Genomic DNA, 14,698 nt, shown 5'->3' on the forward strand with positions numbered 1-14,698 from the left:
AATGTTAGCATTTCATTTCTCTGATACAAAAAAATAAGGTTTAACAGTTGAAAAATAGTACGTAAAGTTGGCATGGAGTCTGGCTAGCTGTTGCAAAGGGTTCATTCAATAAGCATCATGCCTGGCTATATTCACCACTTGACCTTGTTAAAGTGAAATATCATGGCTTCTGTATTTGTTTTTTCAGTCTCACATTGATAGGACTGTGATCGATTTTGATTAGTTACCTTTATACATATTTATTGGAATACTTCAAGTTGACATCAACAGGAAACCAAAGCTTAAGAACTGCTACACAATAGAAAAATGTAGAACCTTTCCAGTCGTATTTATCTTCTAGATCATGCTTCCTTCAATCATCGTTTCCAAACTTGTCTCATGTCGCCACCTGCAGTGAAATTTTGTCTCATTTCGCTGCTGTTTCTTATGTTCCACTTCATTCCATTTTACCTATAGCCTGTGTTTGAGAACCAAAGTTTACGGTCTGTTTTTTCTGACATGTTCAACACACACAGTTCTCATTATAGCCAATGAATCCAGTATATGCTCAGCATTTCTGGCACCTGGATTAAATTTTGCCTCTTATTCTGCAGATATTTTGTAGAGATAAATTTTCACATCTGCCCAGAATTAGTAGGAAAGACCTACATTCCTATGATGACCTTTGCTTATTTTAGCCAACAGTTCAAAACTACCAAAATCACTCCAGCATATTTTACCTATTCTATGCAAACTGCACTGGAATTCAGGTAAGGATATAAATCAATGTACTGACATGATTGGTTTAAACTCTTTATGTTCACCTACACAGAGCCAGTTATTTTTCTCTGATGTGGACCCTCTCTATTTTAGAAATATCAGTTTTGTTTTACACATATCAGAAACACTAAATCTAGTCCTCAGTTTTGCTGTAGGAATTCCTGAAGTTCTTTAATGTATCAATCATGAGCTCCCACAATGTCAGTGAATGTGATCTCCTTCTCTGTTAACAGAAATCAGACTGTGCCAGCCATACTGCCATATCCAGGTAAATCCTGGGCAGGAACAGCATAAATGCCACGTTGGTGTTGTGTTATGTTAATTAGATTTGTATCACCTTTGCTTCCTTCATATCTCACGTAGCTAAACAGGTCAGTAAAACTCTGTACATAAATATCAGCATCTTCTTTGTTCACAGCAGCTTGCAGGGTAAACATGTCTTTCCAGTCAGCAGAACTGAACCTAGCCAGTTGTTTTCAGAAGGCAATGAATAGAGACAAATCATCTTTCTTATTTATTAGTCTATTTATTTGTTTATTTGGTATCAAATGATAAAAATGATCCACGTGAACATGGAGGCACACAAAGCCCTCTTTTGCAATACAGTTCAGTAGCTGTCAGTTATGTTTAGAGGAACGCTTCCAGTTTTTGTAACAAAGATATATTACAGCAAACATACGTTATTCTTAAGAATTCTGCAGATCTGCTTCACTTTAATCTGTCCCTTTAAAAAATACTGATCTTTTTCAATTAGATGTTTAAATATATTTGAAATAATAACAACAGAAGGCAGCCTGAAGTACAGTGATAATCATAATAAAAAAAATTAGTTCGCTTTCAAGGCATTTTTGCTACACAAAGTCAAAAACTAACACTGTAAGCATATTTCTGGCACTCATAAAAAGTAAATAATCACATAATGCATACCCAGATGCTTATTGGTAAACTATGCTTTTGATTGCTCTGAGTAAGAGCTGTGATTCCCAACAGCAGATAGACTCAGCCACAGCAGCTGTAGTAGTCACTGCAGCTGTCTGCCAGAAGTTACAGCCCTCTGCTGTTCCTCAGCTGCCATGGTTCTCAGCTCATCAGATTCACTCACAGAGTAACTTGCCAACTAACACACCTAGCTGCAAAGTGCACTTTCTGAGCAGAGAAAAGATGCCTTGTGCAGCCCTCCCAACCTCTGGCAGGGTAACAGGGACAGAGTTAAAACCTCTAGCAGCCAAGACAGCTCTACCTAGAATTGCAAATGAGAGCCCTAAGATAAAGCTCAGTCAGCCTGAATATGCCTACCACGTATTAGTGCAAACCTACACTCTGTGGCTTGCACTGGCTTGAAAGGAAAAGCAAACCTTTACAAGTAAAGTGCAGCAAAAATGTCTATGTAGAAATGGAGTTTCTAAATCGATGAGTTCTGGATTAATAAAACATGCCAGTCAAGCCAGATTGTGACCCTCATCATGTAAGAAAAATCTTTCTCCTCTTTCCAGAAATGTCACACTCATACTTTTTTAGCATTCGTTTCTTTCTGGCCATTTCTCGTTCTAGTGGCCTTTTTGGGGCCGCTGACCAGTGTGTTGGTGTTCTTGTTTGATGGCTTTGGGGCCCCGCTCCGACCACTGCGTCCTGCATTCTGATTCTTACTGCGGGTTGTTCGCTGCTTTTGTTCCTGCAGTCTCTGTTCCCATCTCTGTGGAAAGGCAGAACAAGACGGAAAGACATTACCATAAATAATTACATCTATCCAGAACCACGGATCTCAACAGCTTTGTGCTCTGTCCTGCAGGGCCGTCAGGCTCAGTATGTAACAGCTGGCCGTAGTGGGAACCTGCCACATGTTCCTTGTTTGATCTCTCTGCACTGATCCTGCTACTCAGACTCCCAGCCTGGCTAGAAAAGAGACCAGCTACATTGTGGTTATGTTAACAGATGTCTTTCGTGGTCCAGAGACAGCTCAAAATATTCATTTTAATCAGTAACTCAAGATAAATGTTGGATTAAGTTTTCAGAGACAAATGATGGACTTTAAACAAATCCACTGCAACACCCAGCTCCATACTGGCTAATATTCACGTAGGCAGAGTCATCACAGACATCTTTGTCAAACAAGAACTATCAGCAGGCATTTAAATGTGTATCACTCAAACATGTTTAAGTGAGGATTTAATTGAGGGAGCTGCTGATATCGGGAGGAAGGAAGGACATATGCTTTGAGATGTAGTCTGTTTTGCAGCTGTGTATCTGTTTTGACTGTCTGAAAACGAATGTCCAAACAGGATTAAAGCTACAATTAGAAATCACAAAACAGTGTAAAAAGCTCACTAAAACACATGTGCCAGCAGCTGGTCATTAAGTTTACAGCTATGGGATTTCAAAAATCCAAGTTATATGTCGGTAATCTCTCAAATCCTGCCTGGTCTAATCTGCAATTGCAATATATTTTACAGTATTAAAAGTGAGGACAAAGGGGAATGATAAACGCATCAAGTACAGACACCTGAAAGAAGTTGGTCTGTAATCTAAAAGCTTCTACAAATAGAAATATGCAACCTTTTTCCTCCTCTCTATCATCTACATGTGGACTTTAATTAAGGTACATATCCCTGTATGTCTCTAATGCTCTGAAACCTTTTCTGAATTAGAGAAATCTCTTTCATCTCTACAGGTGTGAGGAAGAGTCAGACACTGTCTCTATATTAAAAAGAGTTTACAAGCAGGGAGCGATAACAAGGGTTAGACTTTTTCCTCCAGCGTTTCTTAAAAGCAGCAAGTGAAAGCACAATACCTGCAGTAGGCCTTTATCTGGATGTAGCTGGTGAGTACTCTGTGTCTCAGGACTGCACTCTTCAATGTATCAGAGCCCTTTCATCAGGTGCAGTGGATTTTAACTACCCTTCTTACTCAGTACAGACCCTACATTCATCTGCTTATCACCAGACAGCTACTTCACTACGCAGCTATACAAAGGCAATTCTCAGAGCCATTGCTGTAATATGAGTTCACACAAAGACCAGACAACATCCTACCTAGGGACACTTGGCAGATAAAACAGAAGTAATATTTTAGAGAGTGAAGTTTTCAGATTTCCACTTACATTTATATATCTCTAAGCATAAATAATCAATCTGATTTTTGGAGGTATTAAAAATATTGAAGTGAAAACAATAATACTCAGAGGTGTTCTGCATATGTAAAGTTCAAGCAAATTATTGAATGCTGAAAAATCTACAACGGAGTTTAGCTTTCTAATGAGAATATTAACATTCTTTTCTTTGGTTGTATTTACCTTAAATCTTTTGTTTAATTGATCCTTCCATTTTTCAACAAGACATCCATCAAGAAGCATCAACCTGAAAATCAAGAAACAAGGAGACAGTTTTGGTTTTGATTCCTGAGATGTCATTCCAGATGGTTTACCATTGTTTGATACTGCAACAAATTAGCAGGTGTTGATAGTTTCTGCATACGGGAAGATGCGCAGAAATGTATTTCAGGCTATCAAAAAAGAAAACAAACCAAAACCCACTTTTCTTCATGTTCTAGAGCCAAAGTACATAAGTAGTACTTAAAACATTTTGAGCCTTTTGTCCACATCTGCCACTGTCCTGAGGGGGAAAGTTGTCCTGCCTTGATTGCTGTTAACGAAATGTAATGAGTTGGGTAACATCCTATGAAGCTGTTTAAATGCCTTTATCATATACATTTCTGCTTATGTCCAATGTGTGTGTGTAAACAAGCAGTTTAAACTAATGTATTTGTATGAATGCATTTGGCTTCTTTGATGGAAAAAAAAAAAAGCTAGGTTTACATGCACTAGTTAATACAGCTTTTCTGACAAATGGTAACACTACCTGATCATTTATAATTGTCTCCATTGCTATCTACTAATATGTAATTGTTACATTATTTATGTGTTACATGTAATTAATGAGAGTTTTAAAGTGAAGTTGGAACAAGTGTGGGTGTTGGTATTTGTCTACTAATGAACTCTGGCCATCCCTTGTATGAAAATACTGAGTCTAGATACTATAATATGAATTAAACAGAAGTGTAGTTATTAAATGATCTATGCCTTACAGAGATTCTAAGAGAGCTTATTCTAAAGCACACCATCTGAACACCAAGGTTGAAACAACTATTTTATAGTGGAGGGATGCCGGGGTTTCTGTATTTTCTCTAGCGATTTCTATTTTCAATATTTTCTTTCTCTTTTCTTCTCTCTTCTTTTTTCTTTTATTTAAATCTTGGGACTTAATATGCTCCAGTATTATTTCCCTACTGCTAGAAGACTCCCCATAGACATCAGTGTTGGTGAAGACATCAGAACAAAAATATAAAGGCACACAACTTGCACAGCACTTGGCTGGCAGGTGAAATTCACACTGTGTGGCAGGATCTGGCTCCCCCAGTGTCCATGAGCCGCATTCACTAATTCCAAAGGAGAACCAAGTGCTGCCACCCACTGCTCTTACTCACTGGCTGCCCACTCAGCCCAACAAGAAAGTGACCACAGTGACTGCAAGCCCTGGAGAACCAAGACCATCATAATTCATCTTTCTTCTAAGGGCAGGTTAGAGAGATACAGATAAGACTGAAGCTACAGCCACAGAATGATGAATGAAACCATGACATGATGTTCACCTGATATAACTGCTGTTCAAACCACATTAGTGAGTGAAATCCTAATCCTACCTAAGGGCAATGGGGGCTTTGCCACTGACTTCAGGAGGGCTGCAGCTTCCACCCACTTTGTTTCTGGCATTCAAAACGTTACTGTAACTCAAAATTTTCTGTTTATATACTGTTGAGTTCAACAGGAAACACATAAAAAAGCTTATTCTACTTTTGCAAATCTATATGAAATCAAAAACCATTAAGAAATATTTAGCAATTGTTGTGTTTTCTCCATAGTAAAAGAGAAGATGATGAGAACCTTTCAATTCTGAAATGTTGCTGAGGATTCACTCCAGCAAAGCCCTGCAGCTCAGAGCAATCTGATAGCAATCTCAGTCATGCTATTTCCACATGGCCCAGAGCACCTCCCCATAACAAAGCTAACACAGCTAGAGGGTTCTAAATTAATCTTTGTGAAATACTTCCAGATCTGGAGTGGCAGGGTGTTGTGTAATAATAAAATGCTTGTAATAATGAAATACTTGAAATAATAAAATATTTGTAATAACAAAAACCTTGTGAGCCCCTTAGCTTCCCCCCCCAAAGAGCTATAACAATAAAGTATCAGATGGCAATGTGTTAGAAACACCTGTACAGCCCTTTTAAAACATCTACATAAAAAAAAGGTTGAAAATATGGATATGTTCCATTAAGCTCTGCACATAGATGTTTCACGATCCTTCCAGCTGCACATGTTCTGTATGTTCTGTCAGCAGCCATATACAAAAGCCTGTACATTTTACAAACAACCCTACCTCTGACCCCACTGCATGGAGGCACGTGTACCAATCACACCACAAGCTGTCCTATTGGTATCATTGCTACCATTACTTTAAGGCGCTAATGGATGGGACATTGCCTCAAAAACCCAAAAAGAAAAGCATGCTGCGGTCCACTGCTTCCTCTCCTCCAGACCAGCATGCTGGATTTCCTTCCATGCCTGGGGCTAGGCTGACTGCCAGAGAAAAGGTCTGGTAAAGTCAGTTTTGTTTTGACTTTTAATCATACAGCAGAACTGGCAAGCTGCTCCGAGCTTATTTACTTTTCATCTGCCATCCGGGAGGCACAGTTCCAGTGGCTGCAGCTTGGGCTGGTCCCAGCACAGCTGTGGGACGAGAAACATCTCACTGATGGCATCGATCCGAAGCCTAGACAGGCCAGTGAAGAAGGGCTGTGTCCTGTGGACTCCCATCCCCTCCCTCGGGACAGAACTGTGCTTTACTCTGAGCCACTGCACCACTCTATGAGCACAGACCACCAGTGGGCTGGTAGCATGTACTTGCAGCAGCCCTAGAGAACAGTCACAGAGAGCTGGAGTTGCTTCCACTGCACCTAGCAATTGGCCATCAGCACTCAACAAAACCGTGATTTGTGGGCTACAGGTAAGATTAACAAAGTGGAAAGAGATAATAGTGAAGGTAATTGCGACATGGAGGTGTAGTATTAACAACAGATTTGCCAAGAGACCAGAAAGGGAAATGTTTTGCCCTCCGTCCCTCCCATCACACTGAACCACGTTGCAGGTGCCCACCTGGAGCGCCACTCATAGCACATGATAAGGACGTCCTGCTTCGGCTGCAGAGGTGGGCACTGGCAGGATGAATTGGTCAGGAGAGGCACTTGGGACTGAGTAATTGGCGTTGAGGACTTCAGGATGTCTCTTACTTCAACCACAGTCGTTATCTCATTGCAGTTCCCCTTCTCCACACTTTTTACTTTCGCATGAATGACTGCAAGTATGAAAACAGTGGCGTAAGAACAACAAACAGTCTCAGAAGTTTAAACACCACCTAAAATTAAATAAAACACATTAAATTGAAAGCTGTTGTTTTGGCTGTGAAACTAGAGCTCTTTCTTCATGTGTGGGCACATACAGTGGCTTAGAATAACAGAGGACTGATCCCGATTTTGGTTTTCAGCAGGACTGTTGACAACTGTGAAATGAAACATGTGCTTAAAACTCTGCCAGATCAGGCCAGGCAACCTAGCTGGAAATCACAAGCACAGGCAGCTCTTTTGAGTCAGCTGAGAGCAACTCCTCACACACATTTGGACTGTTCTACATCCCTATCTTGCTGCTTCCAATTAAGCAATGAATAATTTAACCTCATAGATGGCATACAGACTTATCAATAGCAAAGTCATTTCACCATAGGTCACATCCAGTAACTTACGTCTTCTCTTAAATATAGACTTGAAGAAGACTTGAAACAAGTACTTAGAAGTGAAGAAGGTTGGGATTTCCATGCTGTACTCACTTAATAACTTCGTTTTTCAATCAGATTATGTACCAGTAGTAGCATTCCCATATAAAATAAATTCTGAATGAGGTTATGCTGACCCTGAATGCAGAAGCATCCACAAGGCTTTGGAAAAGTTCTACAGATGGCTCTGATGTTGATACCTGACTGTCTTTGAGCCTGAGCAACCTGGGAGTATCTGCCACTGCCCTGTGCTGAGCACCAGATGGGAGCAATAGAACTAGAGACTTCGCCCCTAGTCAAGTAGGAAGGGTCTTATTATCAAATGGTCACACCATTCTTCTGCAAAGAAGAAATAGAGTTTCAGCTTTAGAGACTTACATGAATGCAGACGTTGGTTTCATATTGATAGCACAAAAGACATATGAAGTATGGAATGATTTCTGAGAACATTTTAAAACCACACCTATCAAAACAGCTATGGGCCTATAATCAGCTGACACCTAAGAAAAGCTCTGACCAGCTAGAAATACGTTTTGTTGTACGTATTACTTTAAAGCATTTCAGGAAAATGTGGTTTTTATTTGCAACTTGCTCTCCCTTCTCTCATTTCTCAATCCATCTTCCGTAGGAACATGCCTATCTATTTTAGAGGAGGCTGGATAAATATCTGCCTCTCAACAACAGAATCTTGATCTCACAAACTCACTGGAATGAAACCCTTCAATCTTATCTAAATTTTGGAATCCAACTTGCAGTTTTTATCCATGTAACTCTCCCACTGAAGCCCTTGCAATCAGAATTTGGATGGCTAACACCTGCATTCCATGTCAGAACAATCATTTTATATCACTTGGTTTACATATACTTCAGACCAGTGTGAAAATTCATTGTCCCACCTTAACACATCCTTATGGCATACCAAGACAGGCTAAGGAGTTACATTAAAAGAATACATCATATAAATGAACCAAAATGCCCTGATAAGAAAGTCTGCAATATCCTATCTAAGCTAAATCATAGAAACATAGAAAAATAGAATGGCCTGGGTTGAAAATGACCTCAAAGATCACCCAGTTTCAACCCGCCTGCTCAATTTGCTCACCAAAGTAACTTGGATTTTTTTTCCCCATGTAGTAACAAAGAAGCCAATAACTACAAGCTTTATTTGCTATCAGATAAACAGGAATCAACTAATTATAACATCTCTATTGCAAGATAATTCAGTGCTTCCCTCAAAAAACAGCCTTTCCCTGAGAAAAAGCCCATAAATTGCTAAGCCTACTACTGCATGTTCAATTCACTGTTAACGGGGATTTTTCTGTCGACATTAAAGATGTTTAAGCTGGTATGTAACCAATGTTAACTACTGTTTTTCTTGACTCCCAGCAGCAGAAAGCCCATCGATGGGATAGGAGGGTATGGGGTGCAGTGAATACTTACTTGTCCAGCCACAATGTCATGCAACACGAAAACTATCAGCCAACTCCTTGCCTGGCTGCTGCAAATTGTCACTGAATTCAATTAACCCGTGACAATTCCCCACAAGATGAAGCTCTGGCCAGCATGTACAAGAATATACACAAGTAATAAAAAAGTTTTACCTCGTTGCGGCTTTGTTTACATTTAAAAGCTCTATCTGGGCAACAAATCTGTTAATTCCAGCTGCTGGACAAGCACAGGAGCTGGCTAAGCAGTACTGGGCAACGCTCATCCACACTCAATGGAGTGCCCTTTGCAGCAGCAAGCACTGTTCCTGCGGGGTGACCTGTTGGTCCTGTCATAAGCTACCGAAATTCCACTCTTACCCAGAAAAGTGGGAAACGGTGACCAACATCTTCGTGTTGGTCATTGCTGTCCGTGAAAAGTGTTGGATGGAGAAGCCTCAACACCCGCGGTTTGGAGATGGGGCCTGGAGTGGGAGCAAGCACAGGGGTGCGAAATAGAGCAGGGCAAAGCCTGCAGCACTTACTGTAGCTGTAGTTCTTGGCCAGGTAGGTCGACAGCGTAGGCTTCGTCTTTTTGCACCTGCATCGCTCTTCCGTGGGAGAGAAGGGGAGCGGTTACGGAGCGGTTACGGAGTGCGGGGCGGGAAGGGGAGGTGGGGAGGCCCCCCAGGCTCACCCTGGCCGCGGCTCCTGCACTCGGGCTGCGGAGGTCTGTCCGGCACCAGCACGCCCTGCGTGAAGTCCGTCCACTTCCCATCTGCAAACAGAAGGGCTGTCGGGGGGTCGGGGCCGGGGGGTGCCGCAGGGTCTGGGTCCGCCCCCCGCCGCCCCGCCGCCCCCGGCCGGGCGCTCACCCACCCTCGGGCAGGTCGGTGACGATGGCCTCGGGGGAGATGCAGACGCCGCGGTCGTAGACGGGGAGGTCGTCGCAGGCCAGGCTGTCGGGCCAGCTGTGATTGTAGCGGCGCATGATGGGCTCGCAGCCGTCGCGGGCGCGCTGGCAGACGGAGCGGCAGGGCTTGATGGGGTCGTAGAGGAACTCCAGAGTGCAGATGGGCGCGTACATGGCGCAGAGGAAGAAGGGGAGGACCGGGCTGCAGCCGGTGCCCACCAGCTCCTCGTACTGCTCGATGGCCAGCACGGCGTTCTCCTGCGTGCTGTGGTGGAGGTGGTTGGGCATACGGGTGATGTTCCAGGGCATGGGGCGGCACATGGGGATGCGCACCGCCTCGCACGGCGCGCCCTGCGCCCGCGGGCTCACCCGCAGCCACAGGGACACGGCCACCAAGGCGCGCAGCATCCTCCTCCTCCTCCGCCTCTTCCTCAGCCGCCTCCTCCGCCGCCGCCGCCCCTGGGTCCGGCCGCACTCGATGTCGGGAGCGGCGCCGACAGCCATGGAAATCGCGGGTCGGCATTTATATCGGCGGCACGCGTGACGTGGGACCGATCTGCTTCCCGGGCAGCCCCGCCGCGCCGGAGGGGGTGTGCGTGTGTGCGTGCGTGTGAGCGACGGGCCGGCACCGTGACATCACCTCCACCACCGTAATCCCCGCCGACATCACCGCGCCCCTCTCTCAGCTGTGTAACGCCTTCCTGGACGTGGAAGCGGGGGGAGCGAATCCAAACAAACGCACACGCGCCCGTCCCCTGCGGGCTGAGCCCTGCGCTCCCCTCAGGCCGTCCCACAGAGGAAAGTTATGGTGCGGACGGGAGGAGGCGGAGGGCGCGCAGGGGATCGCTCGTTGCCCGTTCCTCTCCTCAGCCCCCAACCCCCTCAGCAATCGCCAACTGCGAAACGGGACCCCTCGGTGTTTCTCTTCTCCACACGCCCCTCAGGCTGCGTATGCAGAGGGAACTCTAGCCCGGCCTCTGCCGCCGCTGTGCGCTGAGAGCTGTGCGTGCCCCGAGCCTGGCGGGACGTCCCGCTGCCCACGTTCCCCCACCGAGTCCGCCGGGCCGGAGCCCCCTGCGGAAGAGGCTTCAGCGTGCCCCAGAGAGGGCAGCGGGAGCTTTGTGACAGCGTCTGTGGGGAAATATTCCGTTCCCTCCACGCAGCAGCCCCCTCGTGCCCGTGTAACCCCCTCTGGCGGCACCGGGCGACATTTTGTGCGTGTGTGTGTGTGTGCGTGTGAGGGGGGACACGGTGCCCACCGGCCCTGCCGGGATCCCGAGGCGACATTTTGCGTATGTGTGCGTGCGGGGCACACTCGGCGCACGCAGCGCGCTGCCGGCGCAAGCGATGCGGGTTGGGTTGGGGGCGGGCCGCCCCCGCCCCTCCTTCCCTCAGCCGCCCCCCCCCTCCCGTTCTCTTGGCGGGCGCGCAGTGCGGCGCGGAGCATGGCGCTGGCGGCGGGCGGGCTGCTGCTGCTGCTGGGCGGCCTCCTGGTGCGCGGCGGGGCGGGGGCCGAGCCGTGCCGGGCGCCGGGGCAATGGGAAGGGCGCAGCGTGCGCTACGAGCACGGCACGGGCCGCAACACGCGGGCCGCTGTCTCTTACGACGGCCTCAACCAGCGCCTCCGCATCTTGGAGGAGAGGAAGGCGCTCATCCCCTGCAAGAAGTAGGTGGCGGGGGAAGGGGCCGGGGTCCTCCTCCTGCCCCCCGGGGCCGGGGTCCCACCGAGGCGCGAGGGAGGCGGGGCTGCGGGGGGCGGCTTGTCACGGGGGGAGGGAAGGAAGGGGCTGGCAGGAGGCGTCCGAGCTCCGTGTGTGTGTGGGTGCGTGCAGGGGCGGACGTGCTGTCCGCAGTGCTGCGTCCTACTCTTAACGCCCCAAGCCCCAAATGCACGGTGTGGTGTAAAAAATATCTCCCATTAGAGCTAGGAGAAATAAGCTTGAGTCACGTTCTCCCTGCTGTTCCCCATGCCTCCAAACACGAATGCGGCACACGGCTGAGCATACAGAACCCGGTACCTGTGCTCAGTGCTCGCACACACTGCACAGGCTGCCTGGCCCCGCAGGACCTCCCTGTTGTTAGCTGTGGTTTCTTGGTTGGGTGGAAGATCAGTGCAGGAAGAAGCAGCCTGCAGAAGGGCCTGTGTCTCCTCAGCCTGGAGCCACGGAAACTGTAATCAGTCCCTGTGTGCCGGTCCCTCAGTCACCACGCCGAGATGTACCAGCCCACTGGGCTGCCACACTGCCTCTCCCACCCAAAGTTATTCAGATAACTGCATCAGCTTGGGAATAAGCCAAGGTGCAAAGCAAGCCAAAATTGCTGTATCATCCAACCTGAAAAGATCACTGTTCAGTTTTGCTCCTGGCTTCTTCCTGCCCATAAACAGTTCCTTACTAACACAACACATTCAGTGTTTTCATGTTTCGGAAGTGCTTCCCCTCACTACTTTCTCTGACAGCCTCAAAACAGTTTTACATCAGTAAAACTCATTGTAAAAACTCACTTTTCCCCATAGTTAGTTTTTTTCCCCTTTCTCACTGTTTTAAATAGGAATTGTATGAAGAGTGTTATAGGCGGGATACAGTTTATTAGGTGTTCTGCTGATGTACAATGCACTCTGACACTGTCCATACTTCTGCACCCCTTCTTTCAGGAGACTTGTGTTGACCTGCGCATTCAACAAGCATAAAGCTACTCTGCAAAGCCTGATGCAAGTGTTCTCTAGCTTCTGAGCTGCACTGAGCTCATTTCTCTAGGCCCGTGTTTGTTTTATTTGAAGACTTCATTTTAAGATGGACTAATTATTTTACATTTTCCACTCAGGGCCAGATTTTGGCCTCTGCCAAGATCCGCTCTCGTTACATTTTTGACAAATATTTGCTCTGGACTCTGTTTTGTCTGGGCTGATAGTGCTAGCACAGGGTTGCGATGCAGACAGGTGTGCTGGCCACTCACTCTGTTGCTTTTGCCTGCATTGTTTTATCATTGCAGACAATCCCTGACCGCAGGCATCCCCACCATTCTGAGACTTGATGCGCTTTCTGCCATCCAAAAGCAGAGGGTGGTTTTGTTAGGAGAATGGCTCTCGTCTGCGCAGGGTGTGACCCTGCTTCCACCAGAGTCAGTGGAAAGGCTCCCATTGATTTTAGCGTGTGTTGGGTCGGATCTGAGGCTGAGAGCACAGCTTCAGTTCACATCGGACACTGTGAGTCATAAGTCAAAGCCTTCAGAAGCTAGAGATGGGAGGATTTATCTTGCCTTTGGAGGAATAACTTCTCTCCCACTCTGATGTTGGCAAGAAAAGGAGAATTACACTGAGGCAGTGACTACAAAAGCATCAAGAAAAATAGTGCTTTCTTTGTCCCTGGGGAAATTTCAGTATGACTACTCACAGCTACATTTACTCTTACAAGATGCAATAATCAAGACTGGCCAAAGACCAAATATCTATGCAGTGTTTTCTGAATCTTAGAAATGTGGGCCACAATCAAACACAGCTCTGTTGGAGTCACGTTGCGAACAAAAATCTGCCTGTGTCAAGTGGTTTGCAGGCTCCTAACCACCAGAAAACCTAACAACTTCAGTTTTCCGTGTAGATGTATGTTTCTAATTCATGTCATTTGCTTTGCTGCGTTTTCATACCTACTTCAACCCTATGTTCTGGTTAAACTCCTGAAAAGTAGCCATAAGACAAAGAGCCCATCAGTGCTTCCTTATCATCACTTCTTTGCCCACCAGTTGTCTCTTGAGTACCCAGCATCCCATTGCTGGGCTGATAGAGGCTGTCCTCTCTCATCTGGTCTCAGGCGGCCTGAATGGCCACTGTGTGGTTGTTTCAGCTAGCTTATTGGTGTTCCTGTGGGCAGTGCTATTGACTGCGTTTGTTGCTCCTTGGAGCTTAATTAACTACTGATCTGAGGCTGAGGTTTTTGGAGAACCTATTCCAGCAGGATTCATTACTAAACTTTCTTTTTAACTTCTTTTACAGATCCAGCCTAAACTACACTCTGCATCTCACTGTTCACCTTACATTTTCCCCAGGGTGCCTTGTCCCACCCTATCTTCCCCCGTTAGGATGAAATTTGAGGGCAATAAGGGCATGGACAGTCTTTGTGGGTGTTGTTGAGAGCCAACTGATATTAGGAAATAAGAAAACAAAAGGAGATTTTTAATGAGTAGAAATTGCCACTTTGAAGAGGCCATGCCAACGGAGTTTTCCAGTAATGTGACCTGAGAGTGCTTGGAATGGTTCCCTGGAGCCCTTAGGTGGAGCTGTGTCACAGTACCTGTTGAACATATAGCGATTTTTAATTCTTTATTGTCTCCTGTGTAGAGTTATTTCCCTCTGTGTGTGAATTGCACATTGCTCCTGTCCAGCCCTCTGTAGACCATGATTGCTGAACACTTCACAGAGCAGGTGGTGATCTCAGCTCAGCTTTACTATTGGGTGTCAGGTGTTTGCTTTGTTGTAAGCTGAGGTCTCACCATGGGTTCAGATTTGAATGTGCCCTCACTGCATTAAGTCCTGCCACTACCAAGGTCTAAACCTCAAACCCCACTGACAGCTTTGTGGCCAGTTCCATTCTTCCAGAACGTCACACGTCATGCATCATCCTTCATCTTGGAGAAACAAAGCAGGACATTTACATCTTGGCCCTACTGAAACTACTCATGAGGATTGGTGCTCAGCTAGGATGAAGAGAAGGCATGAGGTGGGGACA

At 46.1% G+C, this 14,698-nt stretch overlaps 2 protein-coding genes across 2 annotated transcripts in view; one reads left to right on the forward strand and one right to left on the reverse strand.

The window, feature by feature from the left end:
- Positions 1-1,299: 1,299 nt before the first annotated feature.
- Positions 1,300-10,581, reverse strand: SFRP4 (secreted frizzled related protein 4). The gene is made up of 6 exons (XM_072329013.1): positions 9,944-10,581; positions 9,762-9,842; positions 9,610-9,675; positions 6,968-7,166; positions 4,049-4,112; positions 1,300-2,452 (listed from the first exon to the last, which is right to left on the reverse strand). The coding sequence occupies exons 1-6, from the start codon at positions 10,479-10,481 to the stop codon at positions 2,264-2,266; spliced, it is 1,137 nt and encodes a 378-aa protein (XP_072185114.1). The 5' UTR covers positions 10,482-10,581; the 3' UTR covers positions 1,300-2,263.
- A 787-nt stretch (positions 10,582-11,368) lies between these two features.
- Positions 11,369-14,698, forward strand: part of EPDR1 (ependymin related 1) — a 28,572-nt gene continuing 25,242 nt past the window's right edge. Inside the window, exon 1 of the mRNA XM_072329907.1 lies at positions 11,369-11,643. Coding sequence (XP_072186008.1) covers positions 11,423-11,643 — 221 coding nt within the window. The 5' untranslated portion in view covers positions 11,369-11,422. The remainder of the gene's footprint in view (positions 11,644-14,698) is intronic.

This window comes from Excalfactoria chinensis, chromosome 2, assembly GCF_039878825.1.
Source record: "Excalfactoria chinensis isolate bCotChi1 chromosome 2, bCotChi1.hap2, whole genome shotgun sequence".
Lineage (NCBI taxonomy): Eukaryota > Metazoa > Chordata > Aves > Galliformes > Phasianidae > Excalfactoria > Excalfactoria chinensis.